We start from the raw sequence: 18,016 nt of genomic DNA, 5'->3' as shown, positions 1-18,016 counted from the left end.
AATTGGGATTGTTTAGCCTGGAGAAGAGACAACTGAGGGGGGACATGATAAGACTTCAAATACATAAAAGATTTAAAAAGAGGAGGGTGATAAATTGTTCTCCTTACCCTCCAAGGATAGGACAAGAAGCAATGGGCTTAAATTGCAGCAATGGAGGTTTAGGTTAGAAATTAGGAAAAAATATCCTAACTGTCAGGATAGTTAAACACTGGAACAAATTACCTAGGGAGGTTGTGGAATCTCTGTCATTGGGGGTTCTTACGATTAGACAAACACCTGTCATGATGGTCTAGATAATACTTAGTCCTGCCTCAGTGCAGAGAGTGGGACTAGATCAGTGGTTCTCAAAGCCGGTCCGCCGCTTGTTCAGGAAAAGCCCCTGGCGCGCCAGGCCGGTTTGTTTACCTGCCGCGTTTGCAGGTGCAGCCGATCGCGGCTCCCACTGCCCGCGGGTCACTGCTCCAGGCCAATGGGGGCTGCGGGAAGGGCGGCCAGCACGTCCCTTGGCCCCTGCCACTTCCCACAGCCCCCATTGGCTTGGAGCGGGGAACCGCAGCCAGTGGGAGCCGCGATCGGCCGAACCTGCGGACGTGGCAGGTAAACAAACCGGCCCAGCCCGCCAGGGGCTTTTCCTGAACAAGCAGCGGACCGGCTTTGAGAACCACTGGACTAGATGACCTATTGAAGTCCTTTCCAGGCCTACATTACTGTAATGAAGCCAAGCACACATGGGGCAGAATGTTTCCAGAGCAGATTGGCCGGTTGCTTTAGGAAGTGCTTAACTGTTTCCTTTCCTTCTGGTGTCAGTCCCAGATGCCCATTAACAGACTACTCTCTTCCCTGCCTCGTTATGGTTCACGTCTCAGCTCATTATGTTCCACAGCTATTTTATATCAGCAGGAAGGACAGCTCTGCATCTGACGTACAGCTCCACTGTTCTGTTCGTGCCTTGCTCTCAAAGGGTGCGGGCTGCTGTATTCTCTCATAACCCAGCAAATGCACATTCTCCTTGGGAACTAATTATAAATCGTCCTCTGCCTTTCACTCTGGTGTTCTCACCCCCTTTCTCTCCATGTGCGATATCACCCACTCTGCCTCCTCGGGGACTGGTCCAGTTCAAAAGAACAGAGCATCTTTCATCTCAAAGAGTCCCAAAGCGCTTTCCAAACAGCGGGCCCAGGGATTGCTTCATCCGCCTCGGGTGCAGAACCCAGGGGTTGTTTAGCAGCACCACTGTGTGGCAGTTCAGCACAGGACATGAGGAATATCTTATCCATATGAATCGCCTACAATGAAAAGTGCCATGGGAATTTCAATGACTGCTGGTGGCGAGTGTGTGAAGGTGGCATTTCCAGCAGCATGGTGCCCTCACACCGTACCAGTACAGCGTGACTCAGTGGGACAGTCATCTCTAGAGCTGGCCAAAAGTTATTCAAAAATTTCGGTACATGATTCAAATTACTTGGTGAATGTTTTTTACCATTATTCAGCCAGCTCTAACCAGCATCTGCTGACTGGCCAGCACCACTCCCTGCAGCCCCTAGCCAATCCATGGCACTCTTCCAGCGAAGAGTTGATACAGCCTTTCTCTCCTCGCCTTGTAAAGTCTGGCAGGATCATATCTGAAGGTGGCAGGTCTGCAGGCAGACAGCGGTATCCTGCCCTCAGGGCAAGCCTGATCCTCTTCCTAAATTCTCTAGAGAGAGAGAGAGAAGCAGCAGGGACCTGTTTAAAAAAATCAAGAGCTAAAAGAAATAAATCAGCACTACAGCTCAGCCGTGCACTGTGCTAGGAACTGCTGGCGGGGCAGAGCTGTGAGTCGAGCTGAGCCGTAATGTGGGTAATTGCAGAGTAGTCGTCTTTTTGTGTCTGATCTGCTGGCCTCTTCACTGTGTGTCCTTGCACAAAAAGAAAAGCTCCTTGTTTAAATCCCCCGTGTGGCATGGTGACGTCTGCCACTGCGCATCTGGCGACACCCATCACCAGGCGACTGGCCACTCCTCTGCCTTGTCTGAAGAAGTGAATCCAGTGCACGGGTCAAAGAAGCATGGCCCCAAGCTGCCTGTGGCTGCTTCCAGCACCAGCCTCTGCGATGTGGCTCCAACCACCTGTGCCGTGCTCCGGAAGCAAAGACCCTGAGCGTGCCATGGGGACGTGTGGAACAAGGAGTGCAGAAAAGGGCTTCCCTCACCCTCATGCTCCCTTGCAAAAGTGTTTTTAAAATGCATCGGCCACCTCCTATGCCAAAACAAGAGAATGTGCCCCAGAGTTAGTGACGCTCAGTGTGTGAGCACTGGTCCCCACCACACATCTGCCTCCGGTGTGGACAGTGGAGTGGCTGGTATCAGCGCAGCCCGTCTTTTGGGGTGACCAGGGGAGCCAGATTTGCTAAACACGGCTTCCTAGAATGAGAATCCGCTAACTCCTGACAGGCCCCAGCGAATTCCTAAAGAAAGTAGGTCACGGAAATCCGCCTGCCAAGCTGTGCCTTCAAGCTTACCTCTCTTTCTCTTGCTCTGCACTCTCATGTCTCTGCTTCTCTCCTGCCTGCCTGCCCATGTCCCTTTGCTGCTTCTCCCTTCCACCCTGACCTAGGGACCCTTCGCCTTCAAGCCCAACCAGGGGTGCTTCCATACCCATCTGTGTGACGCAGGCTCACAGCAATGGTCAGCAGTTGCCACCTTCTGGTTAGGTCCCCCAAGCGCCAGTCCCTGCCCACCTGGACGGCCGGGAGGTCATTGCTGCTCCCCCATCACACGCCACCGGGCTTCAAGTCCTCTACTTCTTAGGGAAGTACCCTGCCCCCAGAGCGTGCACCTGTGTGATAGGTAGAGGATTATGCTGTCCTTGATGAAGAAGCAGGGGGGAGATGGATTATCCCTCCAGATGATCTCCTGCTGGCAGGAGTGAGTCAGGCACCCTTGGCGGCTAAATGCTGTTAAGTTCCAGTGTTACTTTCTTTTCCATTATATTTTCTGCCTGTGAACGATGGAAGCAGCTGCTGGGAGATGCGCTTTCAGAAGGACTTTGCATTAACTTTGTGAAGGTGGCTCAGGCAAATCTGCTCGCTGCTGCTGGAAAGCAAAGGCATCCGCTACCATGTCACTGACTCTCTTGGTGTCGCTTTAGAGACCCCACATTAAAAACCTGGGGCGGCGGAGGTCACTGCCTCTGGGAATAGTGTGGGGGCACCCTTGTTGCGGTGATGAGGGATCCAGGAGCAGGAGCTTAATAATGGATCCAGGAGAGTAGTTAGAACTCCAGCAATTCAAAATTAAATTAACCCTCGGAACACCCCAGTGGGTGGATAATTACTATCCCCATCTCACAGCGGGGGAAACTGAGGCAGAGGAGTGAAATGATTTATCCAAAGGCCTGTCTGTGTGACAGCAGGATTAAAACGCAGATGTTCCTGGCTTCTCTTAGATCACATCTCCCCCTAGCTGAGGTGACAACACTGCCCAGGGGGATGACACCCCATGACAGTCGTGCTTGGCTCCAGTAGATTGTGGGGTCTCCTTTTCTGTCCCACTTATAACTGGGATAAATCCAGGCCTGCCCAAAGCAGCTTCGCTCTCCACACGCAGCCTTCCCGCAGTGATCGAGTCTCTCATGGTAACGTGGCATGATGGCGTTTACATAGCACTGGCTCTGAGCGACCCCAGCCACTCTCTGCCCTTGGGGAGCCTGGCCATGTGTGCTGGAGAGAAGGGCAGCATGGACCAGGGTTGGGAATGGGGAGCAGTTCCTTTGTGGATCAGTAAAGGCCCAGCTGCTGGGAAGGAAGGGGGTGCTGGCTGCTGGAGCAGAGGCCTTCATTGGGTATAGCTGCCTGAAGTGGTTGGGAAATCCCCATGCAGACACACACAGGGGCTCGGTCTCCCAGGAGGGTCTGCTTCACCGCAGTCCCTCAGCGGTGCATTCTCCGCCGTCGCTAACCAGCTCGGTGTCTTTCTCTCCCAGTTGTCACAGACGAAACTCTGAGCTTCATCCAGAAAAGCCGCCGTCTGCTCGTTGTGCTGAGCCCCAACTACGTCCTCCAGGGCACACAAGCCCTTCTGGAGCTCAAAGCTGGTCTGGAGAACATGGCCTCCCAGGGCAGCATCAGAGTCATCCTGGTCCAGTACAAAGCCATCAAGAAGAGCAAGGTGAAGGAGCTGAAGCGGGCCAAGACTGCGCTCACTGTCATTAAGTGGAAAGGCGAGAAGTCCAAGTACCCACGGGGCAGGTTCTGGAAGCAGCTGCAGGTGGAGATGCCAGTGAAGAAGAAGACCAGGCACGCTAGCATCAGTGAGCAGGAGCTTTCCAATTCCTCTCTGTGAGATGTGTTATAGAGGTGGGGAGGGGGCAAGAACATATCCGCTGAAGGTTTACAGTGAAGGATTCCATCTTGAGCGTTTCAGAACGGCACCTCCCTATGGCCTTTTAAACTGCCCTGGTCAGAGAAGAGCTCACTGGCCAATGTTTCAAATGTGCCCCCTTTTATTTAGCTGGACAAGACCCAGTCAGCATTACATCCACTCTCAGGGTCTAAATATTTGCCATCCAGGAAGGGTGCAAGCATCCTTTGGTGGAAGGGAGGCGTTTGCACAGGTCAGCGTTCTCACTCTTGGGATCTTACCTGAGCCCTGCCCCGGTATTCTGGGACCTCGATCCCCCTTTGTCTCTCCTTAAGACCTTTCATCCCTTCTGGTTAGTGGCTCGTGGCGGTAACGACCCCAGCATGGAAGCACCGGGCCAGTTTGAACAAAGTCCCCAGACGAGCTGTTACGCTTTCAGTAAGGATCCTTGGAGACGGGCGTGGCCACGTTGCTCATTCAGACACTCCTGATTTCTGCTTCAGGATGGGACGTACACTACAACACATGCTCACACCTCGCACTCAGCTGGCTCGTACCATTCTTGGATGTGTTCCCATGGGAACGACTCCCTTCAGGGACTTTACAAATGTGAAGCGATTGTCACAGAAATGTACTTATGTTTTGTTTTGAAGGTACTCCTTGGTGGTATTTGTTTTACAGCCCTTCTGGCAAAAGCTGGCCCAGCTCAGAAACTCTTGGCAGTCTTCTGAGTTTCCAAACCCCTGTGGTGCCCAATCCTCGGAATCGAGGGGAGTTTCTCCATTAATACAGTGCCGCAGATCCTGCCTTCACATGCGCGTGTGACCCTTATTTGTAGAACAAGCTCAGGGACTTCACAAGGGTTGCAAACGGCTCTGCTTTCCTGCTGAAGAGCAGTGTCCCTGTTCAACCTATGCCGCTGGCTGTTGGAAAACACTGTGGAAGGAGTTAAAGGAGGCATTTTGTTTCAAAAGCAAAATCCAAACCACCTCTCTCCAAGTTCTGCCCACATCTTCATGCGCTTGGTATGTGAGTCAACCAGCACATCTGATGCTGCCAGGCATGCTTGGGGTGGCGCTTCAGAGAGCTCACATTCCACTGGGACGTCCGCACTTAGGGTGACCAGATGTCCCGATTTTATAGGGACAGTCCTGACTTTGGGGGATTTTTCTTATATAGGCACCTCTTACCCCCCCACCCCCTGTCCCGAATTTTCACACTTGCCCTCTGGTCACCCTATCCGCACTTAATGCTCTCCTAGCTCAGAAGTGCAGCAACAACAAAAGGTTAAGTGGGCAACGTTGCTTGTATGTCACCGTGTAGAACAGGCAGAACTCGGCAGCTCCTCTGGCGACACATGGGACTGAGTCTGCACATACTTCCCAGAGTTTCAGGGAAGGCTGAACACCCCCTGCACAGATTATTAAGGAGTATCCAGCAATAAAGAGTTTTTATTTATTCTCTTACTTGTCCTGATTTTTGGTTTTGTAGATCTGCACTTTTTAAAACAACAGTTATGGAAGTGTATTTGCCAACCTATACTTTGTTTCTGAATTCCCACTCTCTGAAGTGAGAAGCACCAAGGACACTAGCTGGGCTGGATGTGCAAGAAGCAGTGCGATGCACGAGTGGAGCGGTTCTGGGCCACTAGCACATGTCTGACGGGTCCTGACAAGCGTCTTTCCTGGTCTTAATAGTGCCCGTCGGTGCTGGGCCCTCGTGCACCAGTCCTGCCTGCTTTCCAGCTGTTCTTTCAATGCTCTCACTCCGCTCCCTCCTGTTGACGTCAGTGGTAAAGCCCCTTCTGTCATCAGTGGCAGCAGGGTTAGGCCGGGTGCGTTTGAAAATTCCACTCTGGGCTGCTTTACCCTGGATTAGACAGGAGGCACCGGCACTGGCCGCAATAGGCAAGGGCTTGGTGTGCTAAACCGCTGCGCTGGAGTGTAAGCTCACTGGGGCAGGCGTCTGTCTCGTTACAGAGCCCAGCATAATGGGGCCTGGCTCTGGCTGGAGCTTTGAGATTCTGCTGTGATAGAAATGTTTACTAATGATTAATATTAGAGGACAATCAGTTCTCAGGGCAGGTCAGCTCTGCCCTGCTTTCCTAGGGGAGGAGGATTGGTTTTTCCATGTGTCTGTAGAATTGTTAATCATTTACTATTGTCCTAAAATTCTCTTTCTCCCTTGGGGCACCTACATGTCTTGGTGCATGGGGGCATTTTTGCTTTATTCTGGAATTGAGTGTTACTCCTGGCAAATGCATGTATATTGTTTGTGGCTAAGATTGTAACTCTTGGTTGACCTGTAACTCGCCCTGTCACTCAAGTAGTGTCAGGCTATCCAGAGCTGCTCACAAGCTTGAGTACCAACCTCAGGGCAAATTGTGAAGAAACGGCACAAACACCAAACTGGTTGTGAGTCCTATACCTAGATTTCACTAACCAAGTATCTAGTGTGAACTCAAGCATTGTGACAGCCTTAACATGGAGTCACAGACGGTCCCCTTAGGCAATCCGATCTATCTTGCCACCTAAGTAAGCTTGTCCTTGTGATAGATGGTCCCTTACCCCCGCAAAATCACAATAATATTCAGGTTACTCCCAGTCCCAAACGTCCAGTCACTGACCCCAGGTCAGTTTCACCCTAGTATCTCACCAAAGCCAACACTTGTAGCCAATCCTATAATAAACAAACAAGATTTATTAAGTAAGAAAGGAAATGAAAGCTATTTACAAGGTTAAAGCAGGTAAGATACACACACAAATGGGTTACAGCCTTAGGTTACAAAGGGGTAATAGAAGGTGCCGTAATATGCAAGCTCTACGTCCTTTAGGACTAACCCAGGCCAAGCCCTGGGGAACTCTGTTAGGCTTAGAAATCTTTGCCCCTAAGAGTTCAAGCAGCACAGAGCTTGAGGTTCTTCTTGCTGGACATTTTTATTCCCTTCCTCCCTGAGTTCAAACTGATGGGATGAATTTACATGCAGGTCTCCTCTTCTGATAGGGTGGGGAAGGGGGCGAATGCAATTAATAACCAATTTGTTCTTTGATGTTTCACAATGGCTCATTTGGTTTCAATGGGCCTTCTTGCAGAGCAGGGCAGGGCCCAACCCCTCCTGCAGGAAGCCAGCATTTTACATGAGTTAATGCTCCTTTCCTGTTTGATGAGTTACACAGCTACAGAGGTCTACAATGCAAACACGTAATGGTACCTTGTAACCTGGGCTACAGATGTTAAGCGAGATTAATACATGCAGCATTCTACAAGTATTTCATAAAGTCTAAACACATTTTTATAAATTGAATACCTATTTAATACTACTACCCCACAGCTGAGCCAGACGGGTTTCCGGCTCTGCATTCGTTAGGGGCCTTGGCATGAGCTGGCACCTGGTCTGCCAGCGTCACAGTCCCTGTGATGCCCATTGGTGAGACTGGGACACGCATTGTGGAGCCATTGTTAAAAACAAACAACTGGAATCTGTGCACTGTCCATCCAACTGGACAGGAATAGTTGTGCTGTGCCGGAGAGACAGCCAAGGAGCCCAGCTGTAAAATGTCCTGGCTTAGGTCCCAATCCGGCAAAGCCTTTACGCAGTTTTAAGTAAATGAATAGTCCTGATGACTCCAAGTCCCAGGTGGCTTCCTGGAAGTCAACAGAACTGCTCATTTGCTTAGGATAAAACATGTATTTTGCTGTGCTGGAACCGTAATCCACCGCTGGCTCTGCAGTGTGGTTTCCTGGCGCCGTAAACTCAGTCTTCATGTTGTCACTTGTGATATAATCAGCACCTCACAGTTTATAAAACTGTGTAAAGCCAGGATTAACCTGTAAAGTGCATCGTTTTGTCCCATTTCTTCCTGCTGGGCCTTTGGAATCTCTTCACGTTAAGCATCTCCTTGCAATAAATGCAGCCAGAGTTACCATCAAGCAGCTGTGACATCTGAATGCAGGATGGAAGGCCCCACATCACTCTCCAACCACTTTTTGTTGCATTCTAAGTTGACTTAAAAAACAGCCTGCGTGCATGGAATCTGAATGTCCGCACATCTCCCAGCCATTAGCATCTTGCATCTCACTGCTGGCTCAGGTACCGAGAGACCCTTAGTTACTAGGTTAATAGAGATTTATTTTAGGACAGAAAATCCCTGTGTTTAATTTTACTTGTTTGATTTAATATGTTTTTTAAAAAAAAATGGACCAGACCCTCCTCTAGTGTAAGTCAGCGTAACTCCAGCAGCATCAATGATTCAAGATGCTTGTGCCCATTCCCCGACAGGATTACCAAGAAGCAGGCAATCTCCATCAATTCAATGAAGGATAAAAGCATGCAAGTTACCACTGACTGCAATGGGAGCTGTTAGGCCAGCGTTCAGCTTTTTGAATGTCCCATGCATAGGGCAGATGCTGGGACCCATCCTAAATAAGCCTATCCACTTGTTTATGAATGGCATTTGGTTCCCAGTGCAGGATTTTAGCACAGCTTGTACCTTTAATTTGGTGCGTTCATCTGATTCTGTGCTGTAACTTTACGTTAGTCAACAGATAGCTAAATGTAAAGTCCTTAATTTTATCTCACTGTGGAGGAGGACCGGCTTTGCACACATTAGAATGGACTTTGCTTTCCATTTCATTTGCTGTTTTAAGGCCTTTTTCCATTCTACGTTTTCTCACTTTTGTGATGTGTCAGTGTTGTTGGGTTTTATATACATATTTTTACTTTTAAATAAAATGTTTATTTTCACTTTTGCATTTAAGTCCTTGCACGGTTCTCCTGAGTTTAATTTTACTCCATTTCTTCATCAGCAAATATGTGTAGCCAAGGCAAAATGTTCTGTCCCAGCGGCAGCATCTATTGTAAATAGAACCCTAGCGGGTGGAATTCACCCCTGTGCAGAGACCCAGCATCACGAGGCCTAGGTACCACCTTAGTCACATGTATGCCATCCAAATAGCGGTACCTATTCATGTTATAAATAGCACCCAAAGGCCCCAATCAGGACTGGGCCCCCTTGTTGTAGGGGCTGCACACACTCATACACACAGAAAGTCTCTGCCCTGAAGAGCTTTCAGTCTAAAAAGACAAAAGGGGGATGGCATGGCTATTACCCCCCTTTTACAGATGGGGAAACTGAGGCACGGAGTAAGTGACTTGCCCAAGGGCACGCAGGAAGTCTGTGTTAGAGCTAGGAATTCATCCTTAATCACAGTCAACCTCTCCCTTAGGCTTATTCTCCCATCACCCATTTGTCTGGGAAGGCTTCTCATTCTGCTCAGGCTTGCCTCTTTCCTGTCTACATACTAGCATGTTGTTGATGCACAAACCAGCCTTTCCAGACTGCTAGCCAAATGAATTCTTAGGGCACCAGACGTACTCTAACTTTACAGCCTTTAAAGAGCTAATAGAAATGTGTTGCTTTTAGATTCCTTTTGCACATAACTTCGAGGTGCTCTGCAGTGCGCACAGATGCTACCTAAATGTGCAGGCACCAGACCAGAGACCTTCACAACAAAATCACTAGCAAGTAGGATTGCAGGAAAAACCAGTCTCCGTCCTCCCCGCAATCTGGTTCTGTATTGCACAACTGAGACCAGACAAGCTTGCTAAAACTGCTCAATGATGCAGCAACGTAACCTTCCCGTGTGGCAGCTCCTAGACGTCAGGGATCTGAACAAGGGCAACGGAAGTTGCTGGGTGCGCTCCTGTGCAAAGGCAGCTCCTTATAGGGGATTTTTCTTCTTGTGTTTATTAAAGTTTTCCCTCCAGCATGCTCTGCCCTGGTTAAACACTACCAGCCCCAGCTACCCTGTGCCAGATGTCATCACTCACAGTGCGTGGCCAGCCCTTCTGCGTTCATTGGGTTTCCATGGTAATAATGTCAATTAGGGAGAGTGAATTTGCTAAGTGGCACAGCCCTATTAATCTCCAGCCTGTTCACTGGGAAGCCATTAGCCACAACTCTTGCATTTGTCAGCGGCTAATACACTTTGTGTAACCCGCATCATCGGAGCTATAGCCAGGAAGGCTAAGGCTGTGCCTTGCTTCAGTCCCATTTCAATACTGTTAATAGTAAATACACGGGGCTTGTCTTGCACCTTTCCAGCTAAAGAGCTCGCCTTACTGTACAAACTTTAATGAAGCCCTCTGCAAGGCAGTACTTTTATTGTCCCCATTTTAGAGAAGGATGAACTGAGACATGGAGGAGTCAAGGGCCAGCATTTTCCAAGGGCTCTAATTTGGGGTGCTTCAATTTTTGGATGTCCAATGGGAGACAAGAAGAGGTGGCTTTCTGGAGTTGGCGAGAAGCCCCCAGTGATGTCCGTTACAGGTGTAGCCTTCTGAAAAAAAAGCTCTCAGGGCCAGATGAACTGTTTGCTTTCCTAGATTCCAAGGCCAGAAGGAACCATTGTGATCATCTAGTCTGACCTCCTGCAGAGCACAGGCCAGAGACCTGCCCCACAATAATTCAGAGAGTATATCTTCTAAAAAACATTTGCATTGCTCTAGTGATGCAAAACAGCTGTAAGCCCTATAGGCAGGTAATTCCCTACCTATCCTTTGGGGAGACTCTTGCTCCTTCCTGTGAAGTAGGTGCTCCTGGCACAGTTGGGGACAGAGTACTGGACCAGATCGAACACTGGTCTGACCTGGTATGGTTTGCTCCTAAATTCACTAGCAGCCTTGTAAAGAAAACTTACCAGACAGACACAGAGTCTGCCTGCCAACCCACACCGTGATAGGGATGCTGACTGAAAAATATCAGCTATTGATATTTGTTGTGTGACGGGACCATGGGCAAGTAACATTTGGCTGGACTGCATGAACCAATTTCTCTCTTCTCCAGCTGGGAAGGGCCATGCATGTGTCCAGTGAAATAGCCTCATTTGGCTTTGTTCTCCTCTCCCACCCTTGCCTCTCTAGATACCACTGAGGCAGTTTTCGACTTCATTCAGCGAAGCCGGAGGATGATCGTGGTGCTGAGCCCCGATTACCTGACTGAGAAGAGCATCAGCTTGTTGGAGTTCAAGCTGGGCATCGTGTGCCAGAACGCCATCTCCACCAAGCTCATTGTGGTGGAGTACAGGCCGCTGCAGGTCACCCATCCCGGCATTCTCCAGCTGAAGGAGTCTGTCTCCTTTGTGACCTGGGACGGGGATAAATCCAAGCCGTCTGGCTCCAAGTTCTGGAAAGCCTTACGCCTCGCACTGCCCCTGTGGAGCCTGAGCTCCAGCTCGGGTTGGAACGAGAGCTGCTCCTCGCAGTCAGACATCAGCCTGGATCACGTCCAGAGGAGGAGGAGCAGGTTGAAAGGCCAGCTGGAACTGCAGAGCTCCAGAATGGGCGCTGCTGCTCAGAGCGGGGTGGCCCCAGCCCCCAGGTCAAAGACCAAGCACCGAGCCAAGCCGTTCATGCCATGTCAGTGCTGTGTGACGTACTGTGACAATGGTGATAAACTCATGCAGAAGAGCCGAGCCGTGCCCAAGTCCAAATGGGAGACTCACCTCTGCAAGCCGGTCTCGGGCGGAAACAGACTAGAGCCCCCAGCTGCACAGCTCTCGGCTCTTGCCCTCTGCCAGTACCCCGATTTGTCCAACAACAATGACTTCTGTGTTCTCTAGCTGAGTTCCCAGGCCACAGCAGAGCCACTGGGGATGCCAAGCGAATGGAGCAATGATGAGGGGTTTGGGGATTTCCCGGACTGGCTTCGCTTCCTTCCACATGTCCTCATTCTTTTCCAGTCAAACAACAGCCATGCAGGAGTGCTGGAGTGATGTTACCAAATGTTCCACTCATTGGCACTTGAGACGGGATAGACCATCTAGTCCCAAACTGATCTAGGGACCTCTGGGCCGCACAGGGCATTCACGGCTGGGCTGCTAAACAGATATAAAAAGACATTCAGTATTTCCCTTATGTTGGCCCAGGGAGATGGGAGAGGGAAGAGTCCCTGTGAGGTGAATCGGAGGGGAGGTGTTGACTAAACAATCTCCTTATGAAGGGGTACAAAAGTGTGACATGAACTCAGGCTTGACCCTCCACTTTTGAATCAATTAAAGCTTCATTACTGATTTCATTGTGGGCAGGATCCAGCCCCACCTCCTGGCGAGGCCGGATGGGTCTCTTTCAGTGGATTCTGTGGTGCTTTTTCATATCCTTGTTTAAAGGGACATGGTCACAGCTTTAAAAAATAACCCCCGTCTCTCTGTAGGCCTTTTAGCATGCCTTTGCGCACAGGCCATTTCAGTGGTGGCCCTGTCAGGCCAGTTCCCCCATTGGTTGGCATGGGCCTTTCACACAGCCACTAACATTTAGAGACAGGGATGGCCAGCCCCAAAATAGGCGAGATAAGGCCTGAAAGAACACTTAAAAACCCCACTGTTGAAACGCCCTAGATTTCAAATGGACTGTGTCTCATTAAGTGATTCATGAAAAGGGCCCTTGATCACCTCCCTCGGGTCTGGCAAACCTCGCCGCCAGCAAGTGTTTCCTGCTGTGCATCCTGAATTCCATTTTCCTGTGCTCGGTGTCATCTCGACATCCATTCCCCCCCAGCCATGGGGTTTGCAAATACTCCCACCTTCACCCCCTCAGCTGTCGTTTGGTGTCACACATTGAGTTCTGGAAGCCTTTCCCTGGGAATTAATCCCTCCCCCAGCTCTTTAATCGGTCTGACTGCTTGTCTCTACGTTAAGTGTGGCTGTTGTTAATTTGTCTTCTCTGGGGGAGGCATGCGTTTGGAATCCACTGTAGGAAGCATGTGGCTGGTGTGGCTACCAGCCCAGAGGCTCGGTTGGGGTCAATGGGTGCAGCTGGATTGAAGTCATTGAGTCAGTGTTGAGGGTCTGGCCTACATCTGCCTCCGATTAATACTGTCAGAGTACAGTGACCCTCCCATCACTCTCTGAAAGTTGGACAGGTGGCATTCATTCCACAGCCTCTCTACTGTGCCAAATTTTATACCCTTTTCTCTGTCATCAGGAGATTGAACATAACCCCAGGGGCTTTCCCATTACGATTCATGAGGAACTAAAAAATGTAGAGAGCAGCTGAGACAAACGGTAGGAGGAAATGGAGAAATAAAAACATGGTTTTGGAGGAATTCCAAATGAAACTTGAGTCTGAAATTAGCAGCCCTGTCTAGCGTGAAAATTAGACTGTTCTTAAGGTCTCGCCCATCATTCCACCCACCGCAGAACCGTTTCTGTCAGTCTCTCTCCAGTACTACATGGCACCAAGGTTTACATGACTCAAGCCAGGTTCATATAAAGTCACATCAACCTTGAGTGATTAAGTAGAGGAGGAGGAGTGAGGTTGTGTGTGGCAGGAGAGGTAATAAACTGCAGAGAGTTTTGTAAAAAGGAAAGAAAACAGAATAGCCTCCTGAATTAGACAGTCCCCGTCACAGACAGCTGGATGTGTCACCTCACCATGGGTGAAAATACAAGCGAAGAAATGCAAATATTTTGTAATCAATCATTGCCAGGAGCCAGTTGGGTTATTAATTGTAGGCACCGATCAGGTTTTACCAGAGAGCTCTGTCCTTGTATGACCACGTTGTAAAGTGGTGAGTTATGTTAAGGACAGAGCTGCCCGTCAAATGTGTTGGAGAGGGTGGTAAAATTGTGAAGGGCTGTAAAAATGGCAAATGCAGCCCTTGCTGGAACAAACTCCCATCCCTCCAGGCAGGGAGGAGGTAAAATACTAAGGGCCAAAACCTCAGATGGTGTGTAGCTCCACTGATTTCAGTAGAGCTGTGCCAGTTTATTCCAGCCAACGTGCTGGCCTAATCTTTGATTATTTGCTGTTATAACGACTGGGAGGAGAAGCCGAGCTTTGATACGTCACAAGAATGTGGACAGTTATTAGCTGAAAACTGGTAACGCTCTGTGGCAGCTTGTGCTAATATGACTGGGATAGTTTCCTCTACCCAGCATAGCTGCAGAGCTCCTGTGACTGAACCTTAGAATACAGTTAGGTTCATTCCCAATTGTGTGTCCCTCATCTTAATCCTTTTGGGCGGAAATCACTCCAGTACAGAAGGGTCCCTGCTCCTGGATTTCTGTGGGAATCTCAGCTTTCATTTTAAAGAAAATTAGGTCTCTAGCCCTCATATTTGTGTAGAAAAATGCAAAAATGTAATGCCTAGCAGCTCCAAAAGCAGAAGGCAACTAAATGAGCCCCACATTTATTTTATTTTTTTACATGACATGAATTTTAAGGGTCTGCACCAGGACTATGAATTGCATACGGACTTAGGTGGGCCTTTTGCACAGGGGCAGATTCTACCCCATGAGAATAACAGTTAAACCATGTCACACTCCATCTGCTCTTGGCAGGTGCAGACCTAACAATATAGTCATTGCTCTCCTCTTGCTAAAGCTGCAGAGATATACACAGACCTTTAGCATGGTGATGGGGGTAGAAAAGGCACTTCCAGATCCATCCGTTTTTTGACACATTTCTGGTATTAACATTTAAACTGACACTTTAGTCTCGGCACAATGTTGTTGTCACCTTGGGCCTAGTGTAGTATGTGATTTCTCACATGTGCGCACGCACACCCATCCACCACAGGAGCTGTCCAGTTATCACGATCAGCCAAAGGGAGTAGCTCTCCCTCCTCAACTTGGCAGCTGTGTACAGAATCTCCTGGTACAGTAAAACATTCAGACTCTGGCGTTTTCCCCTGCACTGAGATTGCTGGATTGAAATGCTAATAAGTGTTTGTTAGTTTCATCTAGACCAATATCTCCTGCCTCTGGCAGGGAGCAGCTGCTCATGCTCCAGAGGAAAACTTAGTCAATGCACAGAACCTTTAGCACAATATTTACACAGAGAGCTCCAGCCCCAGCTGCTGGTCAGGTGATGTATTGAAGCATGAGGATTCCAAACAGAGCATGATTCTAGGCGGGTCAGAGAAAGCGGAGGCTCGGCCACCCCTGCTTTTTTATTCGCTCCCTCCCTAGAGATCTGCTGAACCATTGAAGTTCTGTGAAGCTCCACTGTCTCCTTTCAGTTTCACTCTGCTCCTCCAACTGCAGAGGGAAAAGAGACGTCCCATGTGAAGCAGGATGCAGAGACCATCGGCGGGCCAGGGCAGTGGTTTTGGGGCCCTTGCTCCTGTCTGGAACACGTGCTGGGTGTTGTCAGCACCTAAACTGCACTTCAGCCATTTTAATCCTCGAGTTCCCAAATCTCACAATTGTGTCTTATAGTGAAAGCCCCAAGGAGGATACTCCATTTAGGTTATCAAAGAGGAGATTAAGGCTGGATTACACTGGATTACAGGCTATAAGTAGCTGCACAGGGAACAGAAATTTGATAATAGAGGGTTCTTCAATCTAGCAGACAAAGTTATAATAAGAGCTAATGGCTGGAAGCTGAAGTGAGACAAATAGAGACTAGAAGTGTTGTAAGCAAGACCCGAGAAGTAATTCTTCCGCTCTACTCCGCACTGATACGGCCTCAACTGGAGTATTGTGTCCAGTTCTAGGCACCACATTTCAGGAAAGAGGAGGACAAATTGGAGAAAGTCCAGAAAAGAGCAACAAAAACAGTCTAGAAAACATGACCTAGGAGGGAAAATTGAAAAAATAGGGTTTGTTTAGTCTGGAAAAGAGAAGACTGAGGGGGACATGATAACAGTTTTCAAGGACATAAAAGGTTGCTACAAGGAGGAGGGAGAAAAATTGTTCTCCTTAACCTCTGAGGATAGGACAAGAATCAAGGGGCTTAAATTGCAGCAAGGACAGTTGAGGTTTGACATTAGGAAAAACTTCCTAACAGTCAGGGTGGTTAAGCACTGGAATAAATTGTCCAGGAAGGTTTTGGAATGTCTATCGTTAAAGCAATTTAAGAGCAGGTTAGAAAAACACCTGTCAGGGATGGTCTAGATAATAGTCCTGCCTTGAGTGCAGAGGACTGGACTAGAAGACCTCTCGAGGTCCCTTCCAGGCCTATGATTCTATAAATCAGGTGCACATTCTAAACAGTGAGGCTAATTAGCTATTGGATCAGTTTACCAAGGATTGTGGAGGATTTTCGAAAAGCTCTGCTCTAGAGCAACCACAGCTACTGGACTTGAAGCAGGAATGAATTCAGGGAAGTCCCTCTGGCCTATACTATACTGGAGGTCAGACTAGATGATCTAGCCTTAAAATCTATGAAACCCACCGGGACACGTGTGGTAGGCATTCTCCACTTTTGTGTCTGTGGAGTGAGAGTGTTTGTTACCCAGCAGTCTCTCTCTACTGCCCCTTTTCTGAATTATTGATCCAGGTCTCATTGGCTGTAAACTCTTTGGGGCCAATCCTTTGTATAGTGCTTGGACATTTACGGTGTTTTAGTAACAGCATTTGCCTCTTCTGTAGCACTTTTTGTGCAAGGATTTCAGAACACTTTATAGGGGTTAATGCCTTCAGCCCCACAACACCCTTGTGGTGTAGGAAAGCACGGATATCTCCATCTTACGTGAGGCACAGAGAGTGGCAGTGAGTTGTCCAAGGTCACAGCAGAGCCAGGACTAGATCCCATGCCTCCCGATTTCCATTCCTGAGCTTGAACCACAAGGCCTCCTTCCTGTCAGTTTATGACTGGCATGGACAATAAATAATCCTTGGCACCTCTATATGCTTTGTCATCTACAGATCCCCACACACGTTACAAAGGAAGGCAAATATCATTATCCTCATTTCATGGATGGGGAAACTGAGGCACAAAGAGTCGACGTGACTCATCCAATGACACACAGTAGGTCGGGGCAGAGCTGGGACTAACACCTGGAATTTCTGTTTCCTAGAGTAGTTGCCTTAGCTACTCGAACATGCTGCTAATGCAGCCTGCCTTGGTGTCCCATGGATCCAAGTGCCTCTGCATCTAACCTTGCTGGTAATAACTAGTCAGTGATCCCTTTTCATTCTCCTCCTCTCAGGCTGGTGTTTGGGCTTCCTCTTTAAATAGACTCTGACAACGCACTGGTAACAATGCAGCATCTGGGGTTTCAGCTCGTCAAACGTTCCAGAATTTGACCGATATCCTAAGGACGTTTGGAGAGGAAAAATCCTGGCATGCTGACTTGAATGCACTGGGCAAGGAGAGCTTTGCGCAGGGAGTGTACTCAAATGACAACAACGTGGAGGCTGCCCCATCCTTACACCACTAAACCCCGATGTGTGAACTAGCTGCAGCAGGGCTGATGAGCGGTCATTACTGCTGTGAGAGCAATTCAATAGACATGATGATGGAACTTTTAAAGGCCTTGTGGCAATGCATTGCCAAGTCCTGCAGCACAAGCATGGGACACTGCCTCGAAACCAGGCCCATTGGCTGCCCCATCTTGGTGGTAGATTTCATATTGCAGCAGCTACGTGCAAATCACTTAGGGTGACCAGACAGCAAATGTTAAAAATCAGAACAGGAGGTGTGTGTCGGGGGGGGGAGAGGGGGGGCAGAATAGGACCCTATATAAGAAAAAGGCCCAAAAAGCAGGACTGTCCCTATAAAATCAGGACATCTGGTCACCCTGAGATCATTCCTGTTGTAGACGGGTACCACGGAAACCTGGGAGCTGTAGAGCTGTGGTTCGCATTTCTCAACCAGGGGTGCACAGAGCTCTTCCAGGGGGTACATCAACTCATCTAGTTATTTGCCTAGTTTTACAAACAGGCTACAGAAA

The 18,016-nt window shown here is 48.9% G+C and overlaps 1 protein-coding gene across 4 annotated transcripts in view; it reads left to right on the top strand.

Annotated features, from left to right (window-relative positions):
• The window catches only part of IL1RAP (interleukin 1 receptor accessory protein), a 66,550-nt gene extending 48,796 nt beyond the window's left edge, over positions 1 to 17,754 (top strand). For 2 of the 4 annotated variants that reach the window (XM_074963345.1, XM_074963344.1), the window contains one exon: positions 11,263 to 14,160. In XM_074963345.1, coding sequence (XP_074819446.1) covers positions 11,263 to 11,960 — 698 coding nt within the window. In that variant the 3' untranslated portion in view covers positions 11,961 to 14,160. Of the gene's footprint in view, positions 1 to 3,963; positions 5,914 to 11,262; positions 14,161 to 17,272 lie in introns of those variants that run through there. The other 2 variants (XM_074963347.1, XM_074963346.1) reach the window with 2 other exon arrangements.
• The last annotated feature ends 262 nt before the right edge of the window (positions 17,755 to 18,016 follow it).

This window comes from Natator depressus, chromosome 9, assembly GCF_965152275.1.
Source record: "Natator depressus isolate rNatDep1 chromosome 9, rNatDep2.hap1, whole genome shotgun sequence".
NCBI classification, from domain to species: Eukaryota; Metazoa; Chordata; order Testudines; family Cheloniidae; genus Natator; species Natator depressus.
Note: the sequence above shows the minus strand (reverse complement) of the source record. Positions and strands in the feature narration are given on the sequence as shown.